This window comes from Juglans regia, chromosome 7, assembly GCF_001411555.2.
Source record: "Juglans regia cultivar Chandler chromosome 7, Walnut 2.0, whole genome shotgun sequence".
NCBI classification, from domain to species: domain Eukaryota; kingdom Viridiplantae; phylum Streptophyta; class Magnoliopsida; order Fagales; family Juglandaceae; genus Juglans; species Juglans regia.
In genome coordinates, this window is record NC_049907.1 from 24,953,612 (window position 1) to 24,970,750 (window position 17,139).

At 39.8% G+C, this 17,139-nt stretch overlaps 1 protein-coding gene across 1 annotated transcript; it reads right to left on the reverse strand.

Annotated features, from left to right (window-relative positions):
* Positions 1-808: 808 nt before the first annotated feature.
* On the reverse strand, positions 809-1,737 carry LOC108992505. Its single transcript, XM_018967109.2, has 2 exons — positions 1,094-1,737; positions 809-863 (listed from the first exon to the last, which is right to left on the reverse strand). Exons 1-2 carry the CDS (start codon positions 1,735-1,737, stop codon positions 809-811), a joined length of 699 nt encoding a protein of 232 aa, XP_018822654.2.
* Positions 1,738-17,139: the final 15,402 nt, after the last annotated feature.

Here is a 17,139-nt window from a genome sequence, read left to right on the forward strand (position 1 = left end):
CTCGAACTTAACCCTAAGGCAGAATCTAGTTGCATTGCAGGAGCTCATGCTTCGAGATATGACCCTCTTGAAACTTCAAATATGTCTACTGACTGTATTCACTATCGTGAGGAAGGACAACCCATTGAAGATACTGAGCTTAGATTGAGCATAGCTTAAATGGGATGCGAGTAAACATGTACTATGATTATGACTTGGACGTTATATTCTATTTTTTGCAAGATTGAAGAAGGTGAAGTACCGCTTCCATCATCATCTGAGGATTCTACAGCAGCCAGTGCAAGAGGTACTAATGAGGATTAGTTTTCTTCTATTGATAGATTTGTTTTGTGACTACGGTATCGATTTCAAGGATGGAATCTTTTTCTAAGGGGGGCAGGATGTGACGACCAAGATTTTTGCTAAGCTTTTATGCAATTTTTTTTTATATATTATTAATTTGGGCCAAGAGAGGTGGAGTAACCCAATTTGAAATTTGGTTTGGTACTAGGCATCTAAGGCTTTAAGAAAGGCCCAAGCCCATGAGCGTTTCGGGCTTTATAAGGGAATTAGGATTTTGTAGCCCAATAGAGCTACGACACATGCCCAGCCCAATTCTTTGAACACCACATGTCATCCAATGGAGCTTATAGCAAAGACTTGATGAATCTGGATTGGATTGAGGGAAGAGAGGTGAGAGAGTCTAGGGTTTGGCCTTGCACGCCTACCATAGAGGATCACCCACCTTTTTGCCATATGTCATGCATGCAAGAAAGCTTGCTTGTAAGAAGAGGCTTTGTGACACTTGTCATCTTTAGAGAGAGAGATTCTAGAAGAAAGATGATGAGGTTATGAAAAGTGGAGCCTTGGGAAGGCCAAGAAGCCTTGCACGACAACCATAGAGAAAAAGGTATTTTGCTTTTTGCCATGTGTCATGTATACATAGGGGGAGCCATCCTGTCTCGCCCTGTCGTGGCCGTTGTCCATTATCCTGACAAGGCCTCTTATCCCTATGTGATGCTGGTTGGAGTTGTTGTTGCTGCTGTCACTTTCTTTGATTATTGTAATCGATACTTTCTTGAATGTCTTCTTCAGCAATGGTAGCACGGGTGACCAGTTCCGTGAATTCCGAATCCTGAGAGTACGTACACGCTCCCTAATCCTGCGATTCAGACCGCGCTCAAACTTTTCAGCTTTCTTTTCCTCATCTGGAATTAAGTAACTGGCAAAACGGGAAAGCTCCATGAATGTCGTAGCATATTGTGCTACCGTCATTGATACTTGAGTAAGATCCATAAACTGGCGAGCTCTCGACTCCTGAAGGGTTTGCGGAAAGAAGTGGTCCAAAAAGATTTTCTTGAAATGCTCCCAAGTAATGGGGACTGCTTCCCCCAATTCCAACTGAACCAAAGCCCGAGTCGACTTCCACCATTTGTTTGCCATGTCAGTCAAATGGTAAGTGGCATATTTCACCTTCTGATCATCCGTGCAGTAAAGCACTTCGAAAATTTGCTCCATACGTTCAATCCAGCTTTCCGCGTCTAAGGAATTCAATCTACCATCGAAAGTAGGTGGGTGCTGGTGGGAGAACTGTTCTAATGTGCATCCTACTTGTGTGGTTCTACCTACCACCATATCACCATTGACCATCCTTTGAAAGAAACGTGTCGCTGCAGCAGCGAGTACTTCTGAATTATCATCTTGTACGGTATTGTTCTCAGAGGGGGGTACGCGTGGTCTTCTTCCACGAGGTGCCATTCTAACATGCATGTTTTAACAATGTCAATCAAGATGCATTCAACTACTAAAAGAAAATTTATAACATACTTACTGCAGAGCAGAACTTGCCTTGGGAGACCTTGGCCTAGACATTTATTTCCTTCATTCTCTATTTTCCAAACATTTTTTTTTTTTAAATTTCTTTGCAAAAGTTTTTCTCTCTCTATTTTGAAAAGTCTACAGAATCTTTCGACCTGGGCTCTGATACCAAATGTAACACCCCGTTCCCGAAAAGACATTTTAGAATTTTCGAGGAGCCAGTGTGCTACTACTAAACTTAAATATAAAAAGCTTTTCCTTTTTAACAACGCGCCAGATACGAAAGAATTCCATAAAATAACAAACTTCAATAAATACTGAAAATTTAAAATAAAGTCTGCGGAAGCATTTATTAAGAAATACAGAAGTCTTATGTGCTTATCAAAATAATTTATTTAAACCATAGAAATAATCATAGCAAAATCTGTCTAGGCCTCAGCCTTGCCTCCCGGAGTCAAGTCCTGTCCTGCAGTCTCATCTTCATAAATGTCATCACCTGGGGGGTTTAAAAAAAACATGAAAGCAAACTAAAATGAGTCGAATACTCAATAAGCAACACATCATACAGTAAACATAATAAACATAATGTGTCTTGAAAAGCATGCATATTCATAAATACATGCATAAATAACATGAGCATGAACATTAACTTATCTTTCACTTATCATAGGCCGTTACCCGCTGTTGACCCCCGTGAGTTAGGGTTAGCGAATCTAAAAAGATTCCGATTCCGCCCGTGGCCGCGGGTTGTGGAATCCATACATAAGGAAGACAATACTGGGTGCACTACCAGCATGCACGACCTGGCAATGCAATATGCCCATAACATAGGTACCGTTTTCATATCATAACATAGGCCGTTACATATTTTATCAAATCATACTTGCATACTTGTCATTTCATAGATTTCAAAAGAAATCACATACATACTTGTCATATCATATCATAGATTTCAAACGAAATCGCATTCTTTCATAAATGTCGTGATACATGTTTCATCGCATAAAATAATGATTTTTCATAAATATTTTACGAAATAACTCTCTCATAAAATCATGCATTTCTTAAATAATTTTATGAATAATCTTTCACATAAAATCATGCATTTTATAAATAATTTTATGAATAATCTTCACATAAAATCATGCATTTCATAAATAATTTCATGAATAATCTTTCCCATAAAATCATGAATTTTTCATAATTTATCATGTTTTGGATACGTAAAAAGGGATTTCCAATAAAGGGCATACATGCATAATATCTTTTATAAAAAGACAAACAGCTCACTATACATACGCGTAAGGATATGATCATGCTACTTACTTTGCAATGCTAATCCACTATTTTCGGCACGAAATCGGTCGCCTATAAAAAAATAAACACGTATTTTGTATAAATTTCTAATTAAACAAGTGATTCTATTTAAAAACCTAACTACTAAAATAGTCTATATTTTCTAAACCTAAACACTTCCCGACACTAAAATAGCCTTACCCGTTAGTCTTAAATAAGCAAGGATATTTTTGGAAAATAACATACTGAACATGGGCATTTTGGGAAAATAAAATAGAGGGGCATTTTTTGTAATTTAACTAACCAAAAACAAATATTGATTTACGGGTTGCATGATCCGGTTTGGTTTACGCGTGAAAGGAAATGCATGCAATCGGGTTGGGGTGCGATGCTCACCGAGAGAGGAAGCTGATGCGCGGTGGGTCTGGTGGCTGGCCGGGTTTCATGGTGGCTAGGAGGGGTCGGCGTCGGCTGGGATTCTCTGGGCAGGGTGATGCAACGCCGAGAGAAGGAGGGAGGGAGAACGGAGAGAAAGTTTACGCACCACACAGCGTGTATAGGGGCTACGGGCGGTGGCGCTGGGAGTCACTGGGCGGTGGAGACTTGATCTCCGGCGTCGTCTGTTGCTGCTGACGGTGGCGTCGCGGCCCAAAAGTGGCAAAACGTGGTTCCCGGTTTGAGTGAGGATGCTCTGCTTCGAGGGGCTAAAACAGGGGAGGATGGCAGCGACTTGATGGCTTTTCCGAGGGCAGGCCGTGCAGTGGTTCTGCTAACTGGGCTACGAGGTGGCCAGAGGGAGGAGCTGAGACGTGGTTTGCTTGGCTTGGGCAAGGTGGTGCTGCGGGGTAGCCATGCTGCGGAACTAAATGTGGGGCTGGGCAGTGCTAATGCACGGGTTTCCGTCGTGCGGGTGGCTTACGGGGTGTGGTGCACGTGAAGGCTTGGCTGAGCGACGGTGGTGGAGGGCAGCGACGAGGGGGGCTTGCTGTTTGCCTTGGCGTGGAGGGGATCAGAGTACGACGGGGTAGTTTGGGAGTGTGAGGGCCTAGTTTCGGCTTGAGGATGGGGCTGGTGGTTGGCGTAATGAGCCTAGCTCTATATATATGGACCCAAGAAAACCCTAGTGAAGAGGAAGGAGAAACGTACGTGCATGGAAGTGGATTAGGTTTCGTGCGTGTTTGAAATTTATAGAATAAAACCGGTAGCTAAGAGTTTCATTTTGAAGAGGAAATAAGAATAGGAATAGTGTTTGGACTCTAATACACACGTGCTTGGAGTAAAAAATAAAAGCTAAAAAAAAATAACAAATAAAATAATAATAATGGAGACTTAACTCTAGGTTTATAAAAAAAAAAATCATCTGATAATTCACTTTAACTCATTAAAAAAATTTATTTGTAATTTATTCCTAAAAAAAAATATAGGGTCGGGTCGTTACAATCTCCCCTCCATAGAAAAATTCCGTCCTCAGAATTTGCTAGAACTCAACAACCAACGTACTAATTCACCACATTCTTTTGTTGTCTTTATTCTAAATCCTTGGTCATTTAATCGAACCTATTATTCCCTGACTTTTAATCCTTTGATATTTATTCTTACACCTCGCTAATTCTTCAAAATTGTAAGCCTCGATAATGAATACGATTACAGGCCTAAAAATAATAATTCCGTGAAAAGTATTTAAAAAGAAAATTCTCCACATGCAATAATAATCTCAAATAAATCATAACCTGAGATTCTCCAAAGTTCAGATCCTAACTCCTATAATTCATGCTAAGATTGAATTTCGTTACCTATAGCACCTATAACATTTCCAGTAGTCATCATGAATACCACAACTTACATAGCTAATACTCCAATCAATAACCGATATTTCTAATTAAGGAAAATAGTTACCAGTGTTCTCATTGGCGGGCACATCGGTGTCACGCAACTGTACCAAGGAGAAAACTCGAGCTGGTGCCATATTCTTCTGTCCATCTCTTGTAGCTTGAGTAGTAGCTATGTTCTTCCCAGGACAGTCTCGAAGATGGTGTCCTTCCTTCCCACACTTGAAACATGCTCCGGTTCCCAACAAACATTTCCCTGCATGCCTCTTACTACACTTTCCACATAGGGGGAGCCATCCTGTCTCGCCCTGTCATGGCCGTTGTCCATTATCCTGACAAGGCCTCTTATCCCTATGTGATGCTGGTTGGAGTTGTTGTTGCTGCTGTCGCTTTCTTTGATTATTGTAATCGATACTTTCTTGAATGTCTTCTTCAGCAATGGTAGCACGGGTGACCAGTTCCGTGAAACTCCGAATCCTGAGAGTACGTACACGCTCCCTAATCCTGCGATTCAGACCGCGCTCAAACTTTTCAGCTTTCTTTTCCTCATCTGGAATTAAGTAACTGGCAAAACGGGAAAGCTCCATGAATGTCGTAGCATATTGTGCTACCGTCATTGATCCTTGAGTAAGATCCATAAACTGGCGAGCTCTCGACTCCTGAAGGGTTTGCGGAAAGAAGTGGTCCAAAAAGATTTTCTTGAAATGCTCCCAAGTAATGGGGACTGCTTCCCCCAATTCCAACTGAACCAAAGCCCGAGTCGACTTCCACCATTTGTTTGCCATGTCAGTCAAATGGTAAGTGGCATATTTCACCTTCTGATCATCCGTGCAGTAAAGCACTTCGAAAATTTGCTCCATACGTTCAATCCAGCTTTCCGCATCTAAGGAATTCAATCTACCATCGAAAGTTGGTGGGTGCTGGTGGGAGAACTGTTCCAATGTGCATCCTACTTGTGTGGTTCTACCTACCACCATATCACCATTGACCATTCTTTGAAAGAAACGTGTCGCTGCAGCAGCGAGTACTTCTGAATTATCATCTTGTACGGTATTGTTCTCAGAGGGGGGTACGTGTGGTCTTCTTCCACGAGGTGCCATTCTAACATGCATGTTTTAACAATGTCAATCAAGATGCATTCAACTACTAAAAGAAAATTTATAACATACTTACTGCAGAGCAGAACTTGCCTTGGGAGACCTTGGCCTAGACATTTATTTCCTTCATTCTCTATTTTCCAAACATTTTTTTTTTAAATTTCTTTGCAAAAGTTTTTCTCTCTCTATTTTGAAAAGTCTACAGAATCTTTCGACCTGGGCTCTGATACCAAATGTAACACCCCGTTCCCAAAAAGACATTTTAGAATTTTCAAGGAGCCAGTGTGCTACTACTAAACTTAAATATAAAAAGCTTTTCCTTTTTAACAACGCGCCAGATATGAAAGAATTCCATAAAATAACAAACTTCAATAAATACTGAAAATTTAAAATAAAGTCTGCGGAAGCATTTATTAAGAAATACAGAAGTCTTATTTGCTTATCAAAATAATTTATTTAAACCATAGAAATAATCATAGCAAAATCTGTCTAAGCCTCAGCCTTGCCTCCCGGAGTCAAGTCCTGTCCTGCAGTCTCATCTTCATAAATGTCATCACCTGGGGGGTTTAAAAAAAACATGAAACCAAACTAAAATGAGTCGAATACTCAATAAGCAACACATCATACAGTAAACATAATAAACATAAGGTGTCTTGAAAAGCGTGCATATTCATAAATACATGCATAAATAACATGAGCATGAACATTAACTTATCTTTCACTTATCATAGGCCGTTACCCACTGTTGACCCCCGTGAGTTAGGGTTAGCGAATCTAAAAAGATTCCGATTCCGCCCGTGGCCGCGGGTTGTGGAATCCATACATAAGGAAGACAATACTGGGTGCACTACCAGCATGCACGACCTGGCAATGCAATATGCCCATAACATAGGTACCGTTTTCATATCATAACATAGGCCGTTACATATTTTATCAAATCATACTTGCATACTTGTCATTTCATAGATTTCAAAAGAAATCACAAACATACTTGTCATATCGTATCATAGATTTCAAACGAAATAGCATTCTTTCATAAATGTCGTGATACATGTTTCATCGCATAAAATAATGATTTTTCATAAATATTTTATGAAATAACTCTCTCATAAAATCATGCATTTCTTAAATAATTTTATGAATAATCTTTCACATAAAATCATGCATTTTATAAATAATTTTATGAATAATCTTCACATAAAATCATGCATTTCATAAATAATTTCATGAATAATCTTTCCCATAAAATCATGACTTTTTCATAATTTATCATGTTTTGGATACGTAAAAAGGGATTTCCAATAAAGGGCATACATGCATAATATCTTTTATAAAAAGACAAACAGCTCACTGTACATACGCGTAAGGATATGATCATGCTACTTACCTTGCAATGCTAATCCACTATTTTCGGCACGAAATCGGTCGCCTATAAAAAAATAAACACGTATTTTGCATAAATTTCTAATTAAACAAGTGATTCTATTTAAAAACCTAACTACTAAAATAGTCTATATTTTCTAAACCTAAACACTTCCCGACACTAAAATAGCCTTACCCGTTAGTCTTAAATAAGCAAGGATATTTTTGGAAAATAACATACTGAACATGGGCATTTTGGGAAAATAAAATAGAGGGGCATTTTTGTAATTTAACTAACCAAAAACAAATATTGATTTACGGGTTGCATGATCCGGTTTGGTTTACGCGTGAAAGGAAATGCATGCAATCGGGTTGGGGTGCGATGCTCACCGAGAGAGGAAGCTGATGCGCGGTGGGTCTGGTGGCTGGCCGGGTTTCACGGTGGCTAGGAGGGGTCGGCGTCGGCTGGGATTCTCTGGGCAGGGTGATGCAACGCCGAGAGAAGGAGGGAGGGAGAACGGAGAGAAAGTTTACGCACCACACAGCGTGTATAGGGGCTACGGGCGTTGGCGCTGGGCGTCACTGGGCGGTGGAGACTTGATCTCTGGCGTCGTCTGTTGCTGCTGACGGTGGCGTCGCGGCCCAAAAGTGGCAAAACGTGGTTCCCGGTTTGAGTGAGGATGCTCTGCTTCGAGGGGCTAAAACAGGGGAGGATGGCAGCGGCTTGATGGCTTTTCCGAGGGCAGGCCGTGCAGTGGTTCTGCTAACTGGGCTACGAGGTGGCCAGAGGGAGGAGCTGGGACGTGGTTTGCTTGGCTTGGGTAAGGTGGTGCTGCGGGGTAGCCATGCTGCAGAACTAAATGTGGGGCTGGGCAGTGCTAATGCACGGGTTTCCGTCGTGCGGGTGGCTTACGGGGTGTGGTGCACGTGAAGGCTTGGCTGAGCGGCGGTGGTGGAGGGCAGCGACGAGGGGGGCTTGTTGTTTGCCTTGGCGTGGAGGGGATCAGAGTACGACGGGGTAGTTTGGGAGTGTGAGGGGCTAGTTTCGGCTTGAGGATGGGGTTGGTGGTTGGACGTAATGAACCTAGCTCTATATATATGGACCCAAGAAAACCATGGTGAAGAAGAAGAAGAAACGTACTTGCATGGAAGTGGATTAGGTTTCGTGCGTGTTTGAAATTTATAGAATAAAACCGGTAGCTAAGAGTTTCATTTTGAAGAGGAAATAAGAATAGGAATAGTGTTTGGACTCTAATACACACGTGCTTGGAGTAAAAAATAAAAGCTAAAAAAAAATAACAAATAAAATAATAATAATGGAGACTTAACTCTAGGTTTATAAAAAAAAAAATCATCTGATAATTCACTTTAACTCATTAAAAAAATTTATTTGTAATTTATTCCTAAAAAAAAATATAGGGTCGGGTCGTTACAGGCACACTTGAGATGGACGGCACTAGGGCAAGGGGACTTGTGCATTGCCACCCACATTGACCAATCACACACATTGGCCAAAATATTTGTGAAAGAAAGATCTCCTTGGGAAGAGATAGGCTTTTTGGCCATGCACACACACACACACACTTCTCACATGCCACTTCGCACACATGTAAGAGATTGAGGAAGATCTTAGCTTGATAAAAGACCATTAAGCCATGAGGTTCATTGAACTAAGACATGAGGTGAAGAGCAAAAGTGGAATGGGGTTTCAGTTTTAAGGAAGGGGTTTCAATTTTGAGGAAGGAGGCGCCACTTGTCCAAAAAGTTCTATCGTGTTCCCAACACAATCAAACGATGAGAAAGAGGAAGAGGCCTTAGGGTGGGATGCCACTTGGCATCCATGCAAATGAGCTTGGCTTGTGCTTAAGCTTTTTGTGTCTATAAAAAGGGAGGCTGCTGAAAGCACCATTGTTTTTAGTCACTTGGAGGATTTCTTTTGAGAAGCAATTGGCCACCACCTTTCTCTCTACTTCCCATCATTTTCTCACCATTCAAATACCCTTCACAATACTCTTTTACCACCCAAACATCATTTTGAGGGCAACCAAAGCTAGAAGATACTTCTAAGGAATGAATCATAGAAGGTATGAAGCCAAGAACCACCCTTCCATTGCACACGCAAACACGGCCTTGAGAGGTGAAGTTTCGGTTCTTAGCAAGTTTATCAAGAACTCATGCTCACACACACACACACACTTGAGCTAGAAGAAGTTAGTTCATGTCTTGAGAAGTTTTCCACATGAACCCACACCTATATACACACGGTTTAGGGTTTAGAGAGAATGAACTCTTATGACCTTGTTACTATATTTTTCAGCTTGCTTATTTTATTGGATGCTGGATTTTTTGTAAGTAAATTCCTAACTTGTACTTCGATATTTTATGTATATGTCATGTGAACTCGTTTGTTGTTTGGTTGTATGTTGATACTTGAAATAATGATGCTTTTCCATGTTATAATTGTTTCCTTGTATGATCATCCAATATATCATTAAAATGCCTTATTGTTATTAGTTCATATCATGAAAATGGAGTGAGAAGCTACACTTAGGGTTCAGATTGCATAATGCTTAACATGTTCATGAATATTTGCCTTATGATCAATTCTTTAATAGGATTAATGTGGCGCCCCCAGCCCCCACTTGGGATTTGGCGAAAATTGAAACGCGGAGACATGTAACACCAAGATTACCTGCCCCTCGTACATGACAGATAAGATGAAATGCACCTAATGATAACTAGCAGTATGCAGTATATCACAAAGGAAAATCAACTTTGGTCTAAAGTGAACAACAATCATGGTACCAAAAACATTAGATCCCAAATATTTCATAACATAATTGTCATCAAAAGGAAACTAGAGTTTCTCAAAGAACTCCCAAAACAAGGGACCATAACATCAAAATGTTAAAGAAGTCATTTTCCAAAAGTGGCGTGAGTTATAGCCAAAGTTCCATCCTCAAGTAGGCTCAGGAACACTCCTCCAGTCTTTCGATTGTCCCACTCAAGCAATCCCAACTCCGTTGCAATTTCCTTAGCCTCTTGGGCAGAGTCTTTGGCTTGCCTTAAATACCTTGACACAAAATCCAGATCATTCTTAAGCCTCAAATATCTCTGGGGGTCCAAAGATGTAACCCCAACATTGGCCTCGTTAAGGTTTGCTAAAACCTTCTTAAGATGCTGAGATGAAACCTTAAGCAGATCTAGAGTGGATTGGTGACGAGCCTCCACTGTGAACTTGTCTTCCACTATCTAACGGATTCCTTCCATAGCTAGTGGTCTTGAGTACCTGGCACAACTTCTACCATTCCAAACAGGGGAATGATAGTGGGAAATTACAACAGTGAGATTTCGAGAAATCTGAGAAAGTAAACAAATAACATGCAACATATATCGTAAGCATATGAAAGGAAACTTAACAATGAATGCATGGTCCTGAAACTTTACTTATGCTCTTGACTTTTGAAAACATCGTAGTACAAACACTTCATGACAATTTCCTTTCATAACATTCTTTCTTTCATAAAACATTATTTCTTCATTTCATACTTATTCATTAACATACTTATAAGCTCAAGGCCCTTCTTTTCTTTTAACAATGATTGGATACCTCATGGCTTCCCTATGCACTGTGCGTTCCCCTCTAGTTACCGCATCAACCATTGGCCTCTTTGACCAAGGTGACTACGTCGTAGACTTTCATATTACGGCATCTCGCCTTTCGCCTTCACCGTAGTGCACCTACTAGCTTTAGGTACGATCTTACTTTGGTATCCTTTTCTTTTAGGATCCTTTCGAGACCCATCGACTATACTTCGTTGACTCAGGGGTTATCCCTCCATTTTAAACACTCCTGAGAGGATAGAGGAGTTCCACTAGGACATTCTGTCGTCCCAGCATTTGGGGTCGTGATAAACTTTACATTTGAAAGGACTCTTTTTCTCTAGAAAAAAAAGGGTTTTCACGATACCAACACATGTGACATAACAACGAAACTTAGAACTTTCATGAGACACATAATATGACGAAATACTTCATCATACCATAAGACATTCATGCATGCAGTACATATTGAGTTACGGCTTGAAAATATTAGAACATGTGAACATGTTCATTTATAACAATTTAAAGGCATTGATATCAATCAAAAGCATACATTCGCAATAATATTCATGTAAGGGCCGAAACATACAAACGCTAACATAACCAAGAATCATTCTTAACACAAATCTTAAAGCATCATTCTTGTTTTTTTTTTTTTCTTTTTTGATAGAGAAAACTTTCATTGAATACTTCTAAAAGGATTACAACATAGAATCTGACCAAATAACTTGGGCAATACATTGAGGGAAAGAACCCCACCAAGTTATCAAATCAACAATATTCCATGCATGTCTGGCCATCCCATGAGCTGCACCATTGCCTAAATTGTTTGATCTGCAATTGTGTGATCTGTAATACCAGATTCCCGTGAAGAGATCAAGGTGCTCTATCTTGTTGGATTTTATTCACCATAAGTAAGGAGTCACTCTCAACTACAAGGTGAGGTATCCCAAGTGGAATGCATAGTTGAAGACCTTTCAAAATTGCTAGCATCTCGACCTCAAGGGGATCAGAAATTTCATGTTCCTTCTTGCTAGCTAATAGGATTACTCCTCCCATTTCATCTCTTAGAACAATTCCTACCCTTCCAGTACAATGGTTTTCAAAAATTGCCCCATCCACATTTAGCTTCAACATCCCTTGGTAAAGAGGCACCCACCGATACACTTTCCCAGATCCGTGGGGATTATGAGCTTGTACATGAGCTTTGTAAGCTGCCAAGGCATTCTTTGCTGCTTGCATAGCAGGAATTATCACAGCTAAATGAACCATATGGTTCCTTCTATACCACATGCCCCATGCAATCAGAAACATTTTCACTAAGTTTCCAGGACTACCTTTGAGCTACACCTGCATTGCAATCTCAAGCAAATTTGAGTTGGGAGCACTTGTAGGGAGATATGGGAATTGGACAAACCACACTTCTCGAACAGATTGACAGTATAGCAGAGCATGAGTGATGTTCCCCTCCTCCTCATTACACCATTTACAATTAGTTTCCTCCACAACCTTTCGGGCTTTAAGGTTTAGCAGGGTAGGAAGTCCATTTCTGTAGGCCCTCCAAGCAAAGACCTTCACTCTATTTGGCACATTCATCTTCCATAACTTAGGCCAAAACTTTATCTGGTTTGGTGCATCTAAACTTTCCCCCAATTGTTCATCTGTCCTTAGTGAGTGGAAAAACTTGTAGCCAGTCTTCACATTATACACACCACTTTTCTCATGTTCCCAAATAATGCAATCTACTACAGGGTCAGAACTTAATAGTATCTTGAAAATTTCTGCTGCTTGTTGTGGAGGGATTAGACTGTGAACTTTTTCCAGATTCCCCCATTTTGTTTCACTATCAATTAGGCTCACAATTGCAACATCTTGATGAACCAAACCAATACCAGCAGGCTTAGGAATAAGCTTATGCTGTGGCAGCCAGTAGTCAGTCCATACATTAATTGACTTTCCATCCCCCACTCTCAATCTACAGCCTTTTAGTAGCTATTCTTTGGCCTCCCAAATGCCATGCCACACAAAGGAGGGATTAGCTCCTAGTTTTGCTTCTTGGAATCTATTCTTAGGGAAGTATTTGAATTTAAAGATTTTGTGTAGTAGGGAATTCTCTTCTGTCATAATCCTCCAGCTTTGTTTAGCAATGAGTGCCATACTGAAAGTTTGCAAGTCCTTGAAGAAGCCCATTCCACCATTTTCTTTGGTCTCACACATTTTCATCCAACTAATCCATCTGATTCTTCTTACATCATTCATTTGACCCCACCAGAAGTTGGCCATCAAGCTTTCTAACTCAGTACATAAGGTTGAAGGCAACTTGAAGCAACTCATAGTATAAGTGGGGATTGAAAGGGCTACTGCTTTGATCAGAACTTCCTTCCCTCCTTGAGACAACAATTTTTCTTTCCACCCTTGCAATTTAGTCCACACTGTATGTTTCAAGTCTAAAAATGTCTTCCTTGTCTCTCTACCAATCATAAGAGGTAGGCTGAGATACCTCTCATACTGCTAGTGGCTTTGAACTCCCCAAAATCTAAGGACTTTTGACATTTCATAGATTGATTGGTCTATAATCTACCAACACCTCAGGCTTTTTCTTTGTAGGAATCATGGTGATGAAGGTATGGTTAAGACATGCTGGGATTTGACCAGTATTTAGGGATCTTAGGACAGCTTCAGAAACATCTACTCCCACAATATCCCATAATTTTTGAAAGAAGATAAGGGACATTCCATTTGGGCCCAGAGCTGTGGTAGGGTCCATTTGAAACAAAGCCAATTTCACCTCTTCTGCATTGAACTCTCTATTTAAAGAACTATGCATGTTTGACTCACTCTACCTTCAAGTTCCTCCAAGAAATCAACAGGACCTTGCTGATGAGAAGACCTGAACATGTTGGTGAAGTAGTCTACAATGATCTTACCCCTACTATCACCAAGCTGCCAGACACCACTAAGGTCTTTGATTCCCTTTATCAAATTTTTTTTTTTTTTTGTCTCTGAGAAGCTTTGTTGTGGAAAAAATGACATTTCCAACCATTTTTGTACCTCATTTCTTGCAACTCTTTGTTCATCTCGCAAATGACGGCAGGGGTCTTGCTGTTGCAGCTCCAGTAAATTGTTCCTGGCCTTTTCAATGTTTAGTCTCACATTGCCAAAGCAAGTTTTATTCCAAGCTGATAGTTTCTCCTCGTAGATGTGCACTTTTTCCATGAGTGATTGCAAATCCCTTGTGCATGAATCTCCTAACCAAGCCTGCAAAATTACCTTTTTGCAATTTGGTTCATCTGCCCACATGACCTCAAATTTAAAGAGTTGTTTCCTAGCACAGTGCCTCCTAGTATCTTGTTGTTTGAAAATAATAGGTACATGATCTGTGTTCGCATAAAAATATATTTGCAAGTGCACATAATTGTAACAAGTAGTAAAGTGTTTTAAATAAAACGATTATCGAACCCACAAGGAATAATTATGTTATTGAGTATTGAAATTGACTAAATTAATTACTATTTGGAAAACTGAAATTTGAAGAATGGTTTATCCAAATTAAACTGAAGAAAAGAACACTAAAATTAAGATTTTAAAAAATAATAAAAATAGATCTAGAGCATTTGACTTTACCTAGCAAATCCCACGTAATTTATTCTTCCATGTTATAGAATCTCAATTATCCCAAGTTGATGATAAAAATCTTTTAACTATTCAATATTTTCTCTCGAACAATACCAAAAATATCTCCAACTAATAACTACATATCTCCATGTGAATTTAACTAATTGGAGACGTATTAAGTTCTTTTAGATTTTTCTTGAAAATCACACTAGTCGCAGTAAAGCATCTCTGTTTTCGCTCAACCAATGGTGTTTAATCCTAGAGCTTTAATCACAAATTACCTCTCGGTCTCATTGCAATCCAAAAGATCGAACAATAGTTAGTTAGAAAATTGTAAGTATTAAGAATAAGGAATAAACACTCAATCATGGAAATATTGAAAATAAAATAACTTGGAATATAAACTGTGTGTTCAATGCTAGGCTACATCAAAGCTCTAGGAAATATAATTAGTTCATTATGAAATTAAAAAGGAAAAGAATAAAACTAGTGTTCTTCGTTGAAGTTGGTTGACGAGGCATGCAGCTCTCGCCTCTGCCCTTCAGTTCCGCCTTCTCGAAAGAACACTTTAAAGAATAAATTCTAGAGCTCTAAACTCTGACTCAGACTCTAAAACATAAAAACTCTCAACTCTGATTTAGAAATCTCCCTATTCATCCCAGAAGACGGGATTAAATAGATGTCTAAATTCAAATCTGGAAACAAGATAACTACGGCTACAATTTAGTCTAAAAATCTGGAAAATAGTTTCTAAAGATAAATGTTAACATAAAAGGAATTATCCCAAGAATAACAGGATTATCTAAAATGGAAGATTCAGTAATATGTGGCTTGAATTGCAGGGTTCGATAGGATTCGGTCGCCAACAGATTGATTGCAAACTAGGATTTGGTGGTCTGCAGCAGATTGATCCCGGTCGGGAGGAATTATCCCACCGGGTAGATGCCATATGCGCTGAATATAGCTGGTGTGGACGTCACAAATGAATGGGCATGGAGGTCACAAAGACCACGTGGCCCTCTCCTCACCTACCTAGTGGAAAAACTCCTGACTGGGATGAAAGACTCCCCTCGCCTTTTCTAGTTGTTGCCCACGATGTCATTTAGGTTGGTCTTTTAAGTTGGTCGTTAGACTAGTCGCCCAAACTAACAGCCTATAGCCTTGTCGCCAAGTCTTAGCTCCTTCTGATTGTGCTTTCTGGTCACGAGTTTCCACGCCTACCGAGAGGTAAGTTTTCTCGCCTTTAGGCTAGAGAAATCTCTTTGCTACTCATGGGACAAGGCTCCTCGCCCAAATCTCATTGGCTCTCTTTAACTCTCGCTGCCTCTCATTGGTCTGGATTCATAGTCTCTTCTTTTGTATCAAAATGCTCTCATTTTGCACTAAATCTTCTCATTCTTTCGAATCCAAGAAAATAAATAAAAATATGTAGAAATAAAATAAAATCAATAGTATTGAAGGGACAATGACACTTTTTGTAAATAAAAGAGCAATAAAAATCACATAAAAATAACACTTATCAATCTGAGTAGGGAGCCATACAATGGAAAACTTCAGCCAAGGATTTAGGACCTTCCATTGCATATTGGCAAAGAAATGGTCTAGCCTCACAGAGATGCTATGCTGCACTTCCCTACCATTCCACCAAGTAAACTGAGGTCTAATAAAACCCAAGCCTTGCAACTGACACTCGTCTACCATCTGTCTAAAGGCCCTCATTTGACTTTTTGATCTATCCCTGCCACCCCATTTCTCCTGATTACTTAATATCTCATTAAAGTCCCCCATCATCAACCACCCTTACTCTCCATTGACATGTAAAGATCAAATCATATCCCATGTTTCTTGCCTTCTTGAAACCTCAAGATTACCATAGATACCAGTCAGATACTAAGTTGCAGCAGCATGATCACTACTCACATCATTTGAAAGCAAAGCATGAATGTGAGACTTTGAATAATTGAGAATTGAAATCTGAAAATTGTTTTTCCAAAACAAAGCTAAACCGCCACTTCTACCCTCACAACTCACAGCCAGACAACTATTAAAACCCAAACTATACTTATATTTTTCCATAACATTAGCATGTAACCTAGTTTCTTGTAGAAATAAAATGTCGAGATCTTCTCTTCTGACTAAGTCACGAAGCACTCGAATTCCCATTGGGTTCCCAAGCCCACGAGAATTCCAACTTAGCAAAATCATTTCTTCTGGCAGGGCTGGTTAATAGTCTCTGCCAATTGCATTAAGTCACGAAACACTCCCCTCTGGATGCATTGCACCATCAGAGTTGCTCATTAGTTGTTTACATTTCTTTGCATGTTTCCCAACATTAGGATCATTGTTTTCCTGATTCCGATTTCATTTTTATATCAAAGTCATGGGTTGAGGAATAGCATTGATACCAGGACCTCTTACTTTCCTCCTCCATGTTGCTGTTCTCCTCACTAGACCCGAAATGCTTACTGTGATGAAGACTGAATTTCCTGCTCCTGAGGCTCAGGATGCAATTGATACCTGAGGCTTGCATCATCAGGTCG

Coding starts and splice junctions, on each gene's coding strand:
- LOC108992505 (XM_018967109.2), bottom strand. CDS start 1,737: ATGGCACCTCGTGGAAGAAGACCACGCGTACCCCCCTCTGAGAACAAT. Junction 864..1,093: donor ATTCGGAATTCACGGAACTG/GTCACCCGTGCT, acceptor TTGTCGTGCAAG/GCTTCTTGGCCTTCCCAAGG.